At 49.8% G+C, this 12,839-nt stretch overlaps 1 protein-coding gene across 1 annotated transcript in view; it reads left to right on the top strand.

The window, feature by feature from the left end:
• LEPR (leptin receptor) overlaps nucleotides 1–5,776 on the top strand; it is a 46,657-nt gene extending 40,881 nt beyond the window's left edge. The window contains exons 16-19 of the mRNA XM_065737293.1: nucleotides 96–191; nucleotides 666–752; nucleotides 1,424–1,515; nucleotides 4,828–5,776. Coding sequence (XP_065593365.1) covers nucleotides 96–191; nucleotides 666–752; nucleotides 1,424–1,515; nucleotides 4,828–5,601 — 1,049 coding nt within the window. The 3' untranslated portion in view covers nucleotides 5,602–5,776. The remainder of the gene's footprint in view (nucleotides 1–95; nucleotides 192–665; nucleotides 753–1,423; nucleotides 1,516–4,827) is intronic.
• Nucleotides 5,777–12,839: the final 7,063 nt, after the last annotated feature.

Genomic DNA, 12,839 nt, shown 5'->3' with positions numbered 1-12,839 from the left:
GCCTGGTCTGAACTGTGATGCGTGACCTCTCTGGAGGCCCTTGTTTCACAGCAGGGTAGTAGCCTGGATTCAGAAGCCTGGCTTCTTCCTTCCAGATCACTTTATTCTGATTGAGAAGTACCGGTTCAGCCTGTACCCCGTGTTTGCTGGAGGAGTTGGCAAATCTGGAGTGACGGATCAGTTCACCAAAGGTGAATACAGCATCTCTCTCCGTGTTGCTTATTAAATAGGAGCTTGTTAGTAAAAGTCAAAGTCTGTATCATCTAAAAACAGCACTTTGAGTTTCAGTTCCTTTAATGTGAAAACTCTTTGTAGAGTGAATTGAGTGAAGCAACTGTATTTCCATACAGCTACCTGGATAGCCGAGATCCTAGGTTCTCAATTTTCCAGGTATGGGCTGTTCCCTTACGTGCTCTGGTTTCATTTCCAATAGCAAGGGGCAGTGGGGCCCTCCCTCTGAGACGGAGGAGTCACCTCATTATTTGGAGTAATTCCTTCCTTTTTGTCTGTTTGCTCCCAAGGTGAACGCTGGTTGATGTGTGATAAAACTTATCTTTGGCTTAGGTTGTTTCTTCAACTGTTTATGTAAGTTGTTGCCGTTTCTGTTTTATAAACTTGTACAGATTATTTTATTGCACTGTTACCTACATTCCTTTCATTTCCAGATGGATATGTGAATCAGACCAGTCCTAGCCTCCATATGGTTCTGCCAATAGTTATTTCAACCTCCGTGTTGTTGCTTGGAGCGCTGGCTTCGCACCGAAGGTAAGTTCATCCCCATGAAATCCTGGAGGGCCTTTGGAAGGCAGTGCAGCTTTGCTGTCTGTCTGCTCTGCTGCTGGGCAGCGTCTTTCTGAGGAAAGCTGGCATTGCTTTTATCATTTTTGTTTCTGAGGTGCACTGAGAGGCAGCAGGCTCTGAAATGTTGCACCAAGGGTTTAAATGCCATTACCTTGTCAGAGGCAGACTAATGCCCTTCCAGAGCTGATGCCCTTTCCTAGTGGGAAACACCACGTCGGTCTGGATCTCACACTGCTTACTTCTGCAGTATTTTGTGGGCAAGGTGATGGGTGGGAGGTGCTTTGAATTTCTAAAGCACTCTGTGCCTCGGATTTAAATGTCCTTACAAATAAAGGTCTGAAGGAAAAACCAATTCCAAAAAGAATCCATCTGTGTTTTATGGAGGGTAGGTTGGGGTCTGTTTCAGCAAAGACTGCCTGTACATTTCATAATTCATGAGACTGCCAGCTGCTGTGGCACTTCTTAATTGTTCTATTTGGCTTTGACCTTCTAGAATATCCCAAATGATTGTTTTGTGGTCATAGCGTTCTCAATAAATAAAATGTCACGTACTCCTTTTCTGACATAGCAAAGGTGGGTAACAGTGATACAGAACAGATGAGTGCAGTACTAACTCCAGAACTGACCTCATCTTTCAGAATGAAGAAAATGCTGTGGGAAGATGTTCCGAACCCCAAGAACTGCTCGTGGGCACAGGGAGTTGATTTTCAGCAGGTATGTGTTTCCCTGGTGCTGCTGTCCCCAGCGCTGAGCTCGGGGTGTGCTGGTCAGACTGGAGCCTGCCTGGGTTATGAACCAAGCACCTGCAGCCTCGGAAGTTGGCGATACAGCAGTTCTTTCAGCTGTAGAAGGGCAGCATGCTCAGATGTGCCAGGACCAGAGACCAGCATCTCTTAATGTATCACATCAGCTGTAGAATCCAAACGTGTCCCATGGGCGTTGTGCCTTGGTGAGTGCCTCTCCATTTAGCGTGTGAGTCAAGAGCTGGTGTAGGGAACCTGCTTTGGCAGAGGGGTTGGACTCGATGCATCTCTGGAGGTCCCTTCCAACCCCTGTGATTCTATGATTCTAAGAGCTGTGGTGTATGAGTTGGGACCAGGGAGAGCCTTTCCACGGACAAAGCCCATTTGCACCAGGAAATGAAGTTTCTCATGGTCCTGGGAGCTGACAGTGTACAATTGTTGAGACAATGATCTAAATTAGGCCTATTATTTCCAAAAGAAAGAGCACCTAGTAGTGGAAGATTTCTTTCAGGTGTTTAATTTGTGTTCCCAGGGAAGGTTTCTTTTCTCATGTTTTATTTCAACCAGGATGGACATTCTTTGAAGCCCAATCATGGTCACTGCCTGAACCCTTGGGCCAGCTCCCAGGCTTTCTGCAGTTAGAAGGTTTTTCTGTTTGTATTCAGAAGACAGGAAATGCTGATGCCTTATGATGGCTTAATTACGATGAATCCTAGAAGTAGCTCTGTCAGAAATCTAAACCCCCCTTGCACAAATTAGGAGTAGATGCCATGTTACAGAGCAGAACATGGCTTGTCACTTGTGTAGGCAGAAACAGTTCCTTTAATTGCAGTGTTTTGTTGAACGCTGTGGCTGTGACTGTCACAGGGCTTCCCGGGCTGCAGCCATGGGAGCAGGGCCTACTTACTGACTCCTTCACGTGCAAATGCGGGTTATTTTTCTGATTGATTATTTGTTTGTTCTCACTGAGAGCTAGCTTGGGAGCTTCTGCTGACTCTGGGCACATCACGGTGATCAGATCTTGTTTCTGCACAAGTACAAGCTTCTCCTGTGAAGATCTTCAGAGGTTTTTATGTGCCCCTGGGTGCAGCAGCAACTCGGAGAGAGCAGATATTGTATGCGTGTTGTGTCTTGGTTGTTTTTCACTTGATGGATTTTTTTCCTGAAGGTTCCAGAACACATGCTATTTATGTGGCTGCTTCATTTGTTACCATTTGAACACGCAGCTGTATCAATGCAGATGTCTGAATCATCTCTAATGTTACAAACAAGCAAGTGGAAATCCCCAAGCACAGTCTGGTTTGGGTGGTGGTAGAGCAGTTTCTGCCTGATGCAACGTGCTTTTGGCATTGCACCTTAATTTTAACATTACTTTTTGTAGCTTTTTAATGTAGTAAAATACTTCTCTGATATACCACACTGTATGTTTGAATGTGAAGCAAAGCTTTTGGGGTTCATTCTGCTGGGGGGGATGCAGAGGGCATTCTCCAGCCTCGTGGCAGCAGTCCCTGTGCCTCTGCCTTGCTCTGCAGAGCTGTGTGTTTTCATTGCATTAAATCCCAGAGCAGTGTGATGTGGCTGCATCCTGGTAAGGGGTGGACTCCGCGAGAAAGCAACTGCAGAGTGCCATGAGTATCAGTTGCACCAGCACACCTGCATTCTGTCTGTTTAATCTTTTCATTTCTAACAAGAGGAGCTTGTGGCAGCCCTTGTTATCCCAGATTGCAGAGGTGTGTGGCATTTGCACATTGGATCTGGTGCGTTGGAAATGATTCACCTTACTGACGGGTGGAGCTGAAATGAGCACACTGAAGCTGGTGATGTTTTAACTAGGAGGGTGAAGTCATGCCTGGAGATACTGCTTCATATTCATATCCCTTGCTCTGTAATTAACGGGAAGGAAATGATGCATGCAAGTATAAAAGAAGCTGACATCTGACACAATTTTTGGCAGCTGGTTCTGCAGCACAAAGCATGTCTCCCTCGCTCTGTGTACCGGTCCGACTGGGAAATATCACTTTGAGTTAACTGCACGGTGCCTGTCCTCAGATGATCGTCCTCTCCTGCTCATTCCATGATATCTGAGGCTGAAAGTCCCTTGCAGCAGTGTGGTCAGGGCCTAATTCTGCTCTTGGGTGTGTGCATGCAACTTCCTCTAGAGAAAGCAGAGCACAGTACAGGGTGCTGTTCCTGCTTAGCTGCAGTAACCAGTGACTACTTAAATAGCCCATGTGCCACTACTGGACCGTTCTGGTGTCATTCTGAAGGCATTTGATGTAGAGCTGTTGTCTTGTCTCAGAACATACCAGTACCAAGTCCTTCAGTCAACCTCAGATCATTACTCTGCATATTCAACCCAGGACATTGCTCTTTGGTGCTCCTGGACTGGACTTCTTGCTCAGGGCAGGTGTAGCAGGAGGAGCGTGCTGCTGCAGGCAGGCACTGCTGGCACAGCCACTTGTGCAGCTCCGAGGCAGCAGCCCTTGCCATGCAGGTTGGTGTGCTGTGGTCTGTCACATGGCAGTCTGAGTGTTTTGACACGTTCCTAGTTGTGTTGGCAGCTTTCCTGCTATAAAATATGGTTTGGTAATGCACACAAAATCTGTTTTTCTTTGTTTGTTTTGTCACGAATTCCTCAGGAAGTATATTTTTTTCCTCAAGTGACTTCTCCTTTGTAGCTAGAAGTTCCTGTTTTGTTCCATTTGTGCTGCTGTATATTTTATGTGTGTGTATATTAAGGTAGTAGGGAAGCGTACATTCCTCCAAAATAAATGTTTCTCTTCGTGCAGTTCAGGCATACAGCTGTTACTCAGATGGGAATGCTCTCAGAACACTGCAGAAAGCCCACATTTGACCCTAAATAATCCAGGAGTTATTTTAGTTGTCAAGTCCAGGATTAAAGACTGTTTGTTTAAATAAATTAAAAGTCAAGAAACTCTAAGGCAATAAGACCTTTATCTTACAAAGCACTTGAGTGCCTTTATTAATGCTGAAACAAACAGGAGCACTGTGCTGCTGTGTCTCAGCCTCAGAGGCCGCTGTGTGCTGCAGCACCGGGTGCTGCTCTGAGCAGCAGCATGCCACGCCTCGGCCTTCCCTTCAGTCTCACCAACACCCGGGCAGAAGGAAGGAGGAGATGGAGGAGATGTGTTTTAGAGGACTGTCATTGATATGCTCTTAACCCAAGCTGTGGGAATTTTGTGTGTGATTCCTGAAGTCGCAGCTTCATGCTGAAATAGAGCTGTTAAATAGCAGATGAGCATTAAATTGTCTTTTCTTCTAGCCTGAAACTTTTGAGCACCTTTTTGTCAAGCACCCTGAAGCAATGTCATTTGAGCCACTTCTGGAGCCAGAAATAGTGCTGGAGGACATCAGTGTAACTAAAGCTTTGAAAAAAGAAGACATGCAAGATTTCTTAGTAATCGATTCCACGTCAAGAACGGAAGACTCCGGGCACGGCTCTGCGTGTCCCTGCAGCCATTTCAGCAGTCACAGCTTCTCAGAGAGCTCCCCCAGTGGCCCGACCACCGCAGAAACAAGTCAGGCCAGCAGTAAGTACGCCGTTATCGCTGACTGTGGATCGGGCGGGCTGCACGGACAGAATCCCACAAGTCGCTTCGCTGGGTGTGTCCGCACTGAGCGCTCCGGGGCTGCAGCTGCTTCCTGGGAGCTGGGAAACGAGGCATTCCTCCTGCTGCCTGAGCAGCCTGGCAGCCGGCCCTGCGAGACCCTGTCCCTTATCTCTTCAGAGGGATTTTCAGAGCCTTTGGATCAGGATGATGCTTTCACAGACAGAGGTAGTCCTGAGAGAGGTCTCTGCTACCTTGGGATAACGTCATTGGAGAAAAGAGAAAGTAACATTTTTCTAACAGAAAGCTCCAGACTGGTGTGCCATTTCCGTACAGCTGGTCTACTCAGGGGTGTGGGGTTTCTTCATGATACACCTCCTCATTTAAATGCGTTTGTCCAGAGCAGCATTAAAGCCATTGTGCCATATGTGCCTCAGTTTCAGATGACTGCTGCTGAGGTGCAAGAGACCGCAGAGAACAGCTGTTAAGCCCTCACGCCTCAGTCTGATGCTTTTTATGGCTTTGTAAGTGTAGATATGTACTCTGTTTTTCTCTCTCCTAACTTCTTTCTGGAGCTCTCCTGTTTGAGGTTGGGTACCTGACCCTGTGTTTGAGTGACAGGATTTTAGTAGGAAGAAATTCTACTTCTTGACCTAATTTTCAATGTGGGGCCTTCTTCATATAATTTATACACACATATATATATATATATCAAAGGTTGACTGTTGGCCACGCAGACCCAAGCACGCATTTGTCTCCATCCAGGAGTAAAGCATCTCTTAAAACATGTTGACAAACCCATTCCATAAGAACCCACAGCAGAAATGGCAGCAACTTGATCCCCAGAAATGGTGTCTTTAATCTGCAGGGAGCACTCTGTGTGTGCGCATGGGAGGAGGTCAGCTTGTTCCCAGGGGCCCTGCTCAGCTCAGCCGAAGGGCTTCAGCTGGGAGGAGGATGAGCCTGTGCATCCCGGTGGGACCTTCCTGGGTCAGTGAACCCGTGCTGTTCTGCAAGCCAAATATATTTTTTCCACGTTATAGTTGGTAAATATTTTTGTATGCATACTTTTTTGAAGAACTGTTTTGGGGAGTTATGAAAGATGAAATTATTGTGTATTCTAAAGCTGTATTTACATGAAACTTATTTAGGCAGTGGAAAACGAAAGGCCAAAATTCAGCAACAACAATAAAGAGTAGAAATGTGCAAATGGATTAGTGAGAGGAAACCCTGTGGAGCAAAAGGGACCAAAGCAAGTACGTATTTGCACTCAGAAGCTCTGCAGGAAGCCCACGCTGCTCCTTCTCAGCAAGCTGCCTGCCTGGCTCTGGCTGGGCACCTCAGGTGCTGAGTGTGACACAAACCTGCACACTTGTTTTGCAAGAGATGCGGTGTGTCGGACACAACTGCCCAGAGCTCCTTGTTGCTTGGAAGCAGGACTGAAGGAAAAGCCTCGAGCCTTGAAAAGATGCCTGTGGCAGGTGCCACAAAGGCCAGCTGGAGGCTGCTCAGCTGCAACGAGCTGTGCTTTGCAGGGTGGCAGCACGAGTGCAGCACAGCTGCAGTTAGCAGCCAGGACAATGCTGAACTGAGAATCCACGTGAAGAAAGCATTTCCCTGCTGCTGGTGAGCCCGACGTGGCATGGCCTTCAGGATGCTGGGAGCAAGCTGTGTGCTGCCCTGGGCGTGGGCTGTGCTCTGTCCTCACATCGGTACCCGGTGAGGCCGTGAGATGGGCAGGGCTCTGCCTGCATCCCTTCCCAGCGCCTCCGCAGGGATTCCTCATGCTGCAGCTGAATTTTGGGTAGGCGACCCAGATTTTTGTGCTTCAGCCATCTGCTCTCGTTTGCCTGGGATGGGAAGGCACTGGGAATGCTTGAGATGCGGTTTTGTCACTGCTGTGTGGTCCAGTCGTGCCCCCTGTGCCTGGAGGAGCAGCTCTTGGGCTGCTGCAGGGCTCGTAGCTCTCTGTAGACCAGAATAATAAAGGCATGGCTCATCGCAAGCTTTGAGTCCTTTAATTCCGTGTCCTACAAAGTTTTCTGGTTGCGTTTGAAGATCTTCCTTCTTGAGAAACAGAAAATTACACTGATCGTATCACTGGCCGCTCTCAGCAAGCGCTCACCCAGTAACCAAGGACAGGAGCAGTGTGCAGTTGGAGCCTGGCAGCTTTCCTGGGCCACAGCCAGGGACGGGCACAGGGGAGGGCAGAAGGTGCCGACCCCTCTGTGCAGCACTGCTGTCGGTGTGGCAGCCGAGCTCCTCCTGGTACAGCTCTACCTTTGCTGCAAGGAATTCAGTGTCAGTTCCCCCCGTGTACCTCTGCCAGTACATGGGTGCTGTGCACTTTCTCCTCCTGCAGCCGTGCAAGGAACGGCCTTTCCCATTTCATCAGGAGAAGAATGAGGAGCCCCCTGCAGCTGCAGGGTACACATTGAGCCCTCACATTAACCTCTTGCACGTGAATCGTGCAGAGCACTCAGGACTGTATGGGCCCCGTTTTCCCATTCTGCTTGGATAAATCGTGAACCAATTCCTGCATGCAGCTCTCACTTCTGGAGCTTTGGCTTCTGGAACGTTCCTCATCCTGTGTCCCTACAGTACGAGCTGAATCTGAAACGCAGCCTTCTGCTGCTGCCAGAAGGATTTTGTAATCGTTTCTGTGAATAAAGTGCTGGTGGTCGGTGCCGGCGTTGCACGGGGTCTGCCTGACCTGCTGGCCACAGCCTCACACTCCCTGCAGTCACAGCTGAGCATGGTTTGGGACAGAGGAAGGAGCCCTGTGTGGTGGCATCAATAACCCTCACCCTGAACGGGATGAGCGTGGAGAGGGCGAACAGAACAGCCCTGCCCCAGAGCAGCCTGACAGCTAAAAGCACTATCTGGCGGTGAATCGCATCTGCTGATTATAAAAGCTTCTTCTTAATGACTGCAAGCAGCTCTCTGAGCAGAGGTGGCCCAGGGCTTGGTGCACAGAGAGCTCTGATGAGCAGCACCGCAGTGCTGGGGCACAGAGGGGGCTGCCTCAGCTCCACAGACCTCTTAGATTTAAAAGTACAGATCGGAACAGCGTGTGCTTCCAGCAGTTCCCCACGGCGTGCTCCTGCTGGGTGTATTCCTCTTTCTGCGTTCCCTGTTGCAGAAGACCTCATTAAAATGTGGGTTTCTACTCCGTCCTCCATCCTGATGCTCTCCCAGCAACAGTGGTTAATTTTGTCCAGCTGCAGTGCAACAGTGTGCAGGGATCTCTGCGCTGTGCGCTGGCAGAGCCCCAGAGCTCCCACAGAAGCACAGAAGCCGTGGGGATGTGGCACTGAGGGACGTGGGCAGTGGGCTGGGGGAGCTCTCCAGCCTGAACGGTTGTGTGGTGCTGTGACTTTATGGCAGATAACAAACACAAAAACTTCCTGGTGCTACGTTTACAAAGCTGCTTCTCAGCAGAGAAACTCATTTCAGTATTGAAACGAGTGGCTGTCGGCTGTGTCACGCTGTGAAGAAGGGATGGGATGGGGAAGCCAAGGAACAGACTTGTTCCTCCCAAATGAAAGCTGGCACGGCAGCGCCGGGAGACGCAGCCATAGGTGGGCACAGCACAGGCTGGGGCTGCCGCTGGAAAGAAGCACTCAGAGCCTCCTCCAGGCTCTAAATGATGATTGAAAATCTGGGCTAGGAGAAGCTGGCAGTGAAATAATTATTTACTCTCCTGCCTGCCTAGCGTCAGGAGCAAGCTGCAGAGCGCTGATGCTGTTTTGCCAGAACAGCTTGCCTCACGCTGCTTCCAGCCGCGTGGCCATGAGAGCGCCGACTGCGAAGCACTGCTCATCCAGGGCTGAGCAGGGACGCGTCACCGTGAGCGATGCCACACGATGGCACACAGGCCTGCTGTGTGTGCTCACGTTTGCTCGCCGTGTCGCTGTGCTGAGTGAGGGTGGCTGTGCCGACACCGCTGTGCAAACTGCTCCTGTCCACACCACGATCCCTGCGGAGGGCCGGATGCCATCAGTCGAGGTGAACAGCTGCAGGAAGGCACAAGGAACAACGGAGCAGCAGAAAGGCCCACGAGCACTGTGCTGCTGGATTTATCTGGAGGAAAACGCAGCGACGTACAAATGAGTTATGGCCCCTAATGTGCAATTTGAAGCCGTCCGTTCCTCAGGGCTGATTGAGAGCTGGCAGTGTCAGCCAGGCATCTTGTGGATTGCTGAGATAAAAGAAGCGTCACAGACTGCAGTACAGACATCTGTCTGAGCACACACCTCCCAGTCAAGACAAGAGAAAGGAGGCCAAAGTCTGCAGGTGCCAGTGTCATTAGTCGTGGCGGTGTGAAGGATGGCTGACACTGCTGTACATGCCTTGCATCTGACACAGTGACTCTGACGTGGCTTCTGTCATCTTTACTGGTAGAGAAAGAGAGCAAATAGCCCTGCAAGGTGAGAGAACAAGAGGTGGAAAGGGAAGGCGAGGGGAACGGGGTCCCCATCAGGACAGAACAGACATAGCAACAGCCGATTTGGTTTGGGTTTATTTTCTGATGGCTGCTGTGAGGAAATGGTATGCGGAACAGATGAATTGGATGAATACATAACCAGTTTGGGTTGGTGCTTTGCCAAGATCCTGCCAGAAAAAGTACTCTGTGAACAGAATTGTGAATAGCTGAGGTGGGAAGGGGCCCTGGGGACGGCTCCAGGCAGCAGCTACAGCAGCTGCCCAGCACTGTGCCCGCTGGGTTCTGGGAGCTGGACACGTTCGAGGTCTAATTGACACAGACATTCCTTCCTATGGAGAAGAGCTTGTTTAAGAACCACCACCGGGGATTTCCACGATTGATGTGGGAACAGAATGTCCCACTGAGAGGATGGGGTGAAATTTCACTGAAATTTGTGGTTGCAGAAGGTATCCGTTACGGATAAATATCTCTATCTTGTGTTTTATAGTAGTGTTGACCCGCAGTATTTGTTCCAGAGTAAACCTATTTCCCTATTCCATGTAAAATATTAATGTTTAATTACACGAAGGGGCTGAATACCGACACTTTGCAAAAGCAGCCATTTCCCAGCGGAGGGAGAATGCCAGCTTTCGTGTCAGGGCGTTGTTATTCACACGTTACGTGCATTGCTCGCGATTGGACCGCTCTGTTAGAGAGATCTTTGGCTGGTTCCTTTGTGAAATGCCAGGGCCTTCCAGCTTTGTCTCTTATGCAAGCCGTCTGTGGCTATTTTTTCACAGAATTCATCAACATCTAGCCAGCAGAGCAGCCCTTCCTCCCACAGCTTCATAAACCAGGCTGGATGCATCAGTGCTGGGAGTTAGGCTGGCAGCCAGCGAGCCCTCACCAAGAGGACTGGGCTTCCCTGCCATGTCAGCTGTGAGCCCTGCCCTGCCTCTCCCTTTTCCACTTTGACCCTCTCAGGGGTTTGGATGCTCACATAGGCTGAATCTGACAGCGCTCTGAGCGATGCTGGGCAATGAGGGGGAGGAAGAGGAGCGCAGTGCTGGTGCTGGTGGCTGTGTGCAGCCAAACCAGAGAGGCTGCAGAACACTGAACGGTGTCAGCTTGTTGCCCTCTGAACGCTTGGCTGAAGGCAGCAGCTGGGGGCACACTGTGGGGAGGCACGGGCTCCCCTCTCCTCTCGGTGCTGGCAGCAGCGAGGGATCTCCTGCCCATCCCTTGGCTGAGGAGTTCTGGAGGGATTGTGGGGATGGCACGAAGGCTGGGCTCCCCAGTGGCAGCTCTGGGGCACTGCTGCCTGCTGGGAGCAGCGCGGGGCACGAGAACTGCAACTCAGAAACCGTTCTGGCAGCGGTGCCCTCTCGGCACAGCCCCAGCCAGGCAGCAAGGATGGGGAAGGGAAGCAATTTCATCTCAGAGACAGAACAATTTCCCTTCTTCCTCTGGCAACAAAGCGAGGGCTGTGCTCCCCTTATTTTTAGCACTGCTAATCATCCTCCTTCAAAAGCACATTTGCTTTTACTCCCTTTCTATTTTAATAGGAAACATACCTTCTTTTTACTATTTTGACAGCCCCTCACTGAAGGCACTTATTCTATTCTATACAAGCTCTCCCACCACATTTATCACAAGGTATCTGAGTGCATTAAGCAAAATGACTAACATCTGCCAGCTTATTTTTTTCTCTTAGCCTCCTCATATTAAAAAAAAAACAACAACCAAAACCCAGAAAGGATGTCATTGCATCCGGTTTTGGTGTGTGGGATTTTTCCCCCGTCCTCTTTTACGTCGCCCCAGTGTTTTATTGGAAAGAAAGCACGGCTGAGAAATGCGTGCTTGTCACGGAGCAGGACGTGGTGGTGTCTCATGGCATGCAGCCCTCGCTTCGTGCCGTGCCCTCGGATGGATGGTGTGCAGCCCTGGCTGACCACGGAGCCACGGGGTGTGTGCACAGAGCAGCAGTCTTTGGCTGTGGCAGGATCTGAGCAGGAGGAGGGGATGCTGCACTTGAATTTTTTGTTTTATGAGGCATTAGAGCAAAGCCTAGGATGGCTCCTGGTGTGGCTGAGGAGTTCTGCAGTGCCCTGCGTGCTGGGTGGAGTTTGTGAAGTGCATCCTGCGGCTGTGCTGCACCTCAAAGGTGATGAAGGCATGAATAACTGCAGGAAAGTCATCATACTCCAGAAGGGGACAGAAGTGGTAAGTCATCACCTGCAGATGACGGAAAGCATTACTCAGGCCCTGGGAAGTGAGAGCTCGATGCCAGCACCGCATCCAAAAATACGCTCAGACTGCTGCCAGAACTGACCACTCGTGCATCATCTCCACATCACTGGCACTGCAGTGCATCATCAGACTTCAGTGCACTCATTAGCAGGGGACCCCATCAGTGGAATGGATGTCCCCTGTCAGAGAGCATTTGAAGCCTCTGAGTAATTATCCTGGCAGTTCCTGCACGGAAGGCAGTGGGACCCCAGGGTCAGCAGCTTAAGCACGAAGCCACACTGGAGAATGAGAACAGATGCCTCCCTCCTACCTACTGAAGGGGAGATCACCTCATCGCCGCCCCTAGACTGCCTCATCTCTGTGCCTTGGCCTACATCTGTGAGGATCAGCTTCAGAGAGGTGCTGAGTGGCTCCTGTGTCCTGTGACACGCTGGTGCTGGGATGCTGTCACCCTTGCAGCTCCCTCGCTGAACCAGGACTCCTGATGTGCCTCGTTGCCAGAGAATGAGAAGACACCACACACTGGCTGAGGGCTGTGGGGGCCTGAGAGCAGCAGTCCTGTTTTCTTGGCTTTGTAGTCTAGCAGACAAGGCTTTCTTTTTGCCATTTCACTTGTCCTGTCCTAACTTACATGTGCTCAGTGCTTTCTTAGTTAAGCAGAACTTAGAGATGGCTTTCCTAAACGCTATATAACTGACAATCAAAGATTTAACTTAACTGGGAGTGAGAGTGGGAATGTGGCTTAAGAAACTGATAAAGCCATTATCACTATACTACAAATAGTTCTGCAGCCCATGCTCTGTAAAAGGCATTTACACGTTTCCAGAGGCCTGGAAAAAAATGGCAAAAAGGCATATTTGAAGAGTGGAAACACACCATGTATATTTAATTTGAAGGACTTGATCTGTTTATTTTATCAGAAAGAGGATTAAGCCATGGCTTGATTAGCATGTTAAATACTGTAGAAGAGTTTTTGGTTCAGCAAGGAAGGGCAAAATAAGAAGCACTGCTTGAAAGCTGATGTCAGAGAAGTTCAAATCAGAGCATTAC

This window comes from Cyrtonyx montezumae, unplaced genomic scaffold (genome assembly GCF_038088225.1).
Source record: "Cyrtonyx montezumae isolate F1298 unplaced genomic scaffold, pur_monq_1.0 scaffold_1, whole genome shotgun sequence".
In the NCBI taxonomy this organism is placed as follows: domain Eukaryota; kingdom Metazoa; phylum Chordata; class Aves; order Galliformes; family Odontophoridae; genus Cyrtonyx; species Cyrtonyx montezumae.
Note: the sequence above shows the minus strand (reverse complement) of the source record. Positions and strands in the feature narration are given on the sequence as shown.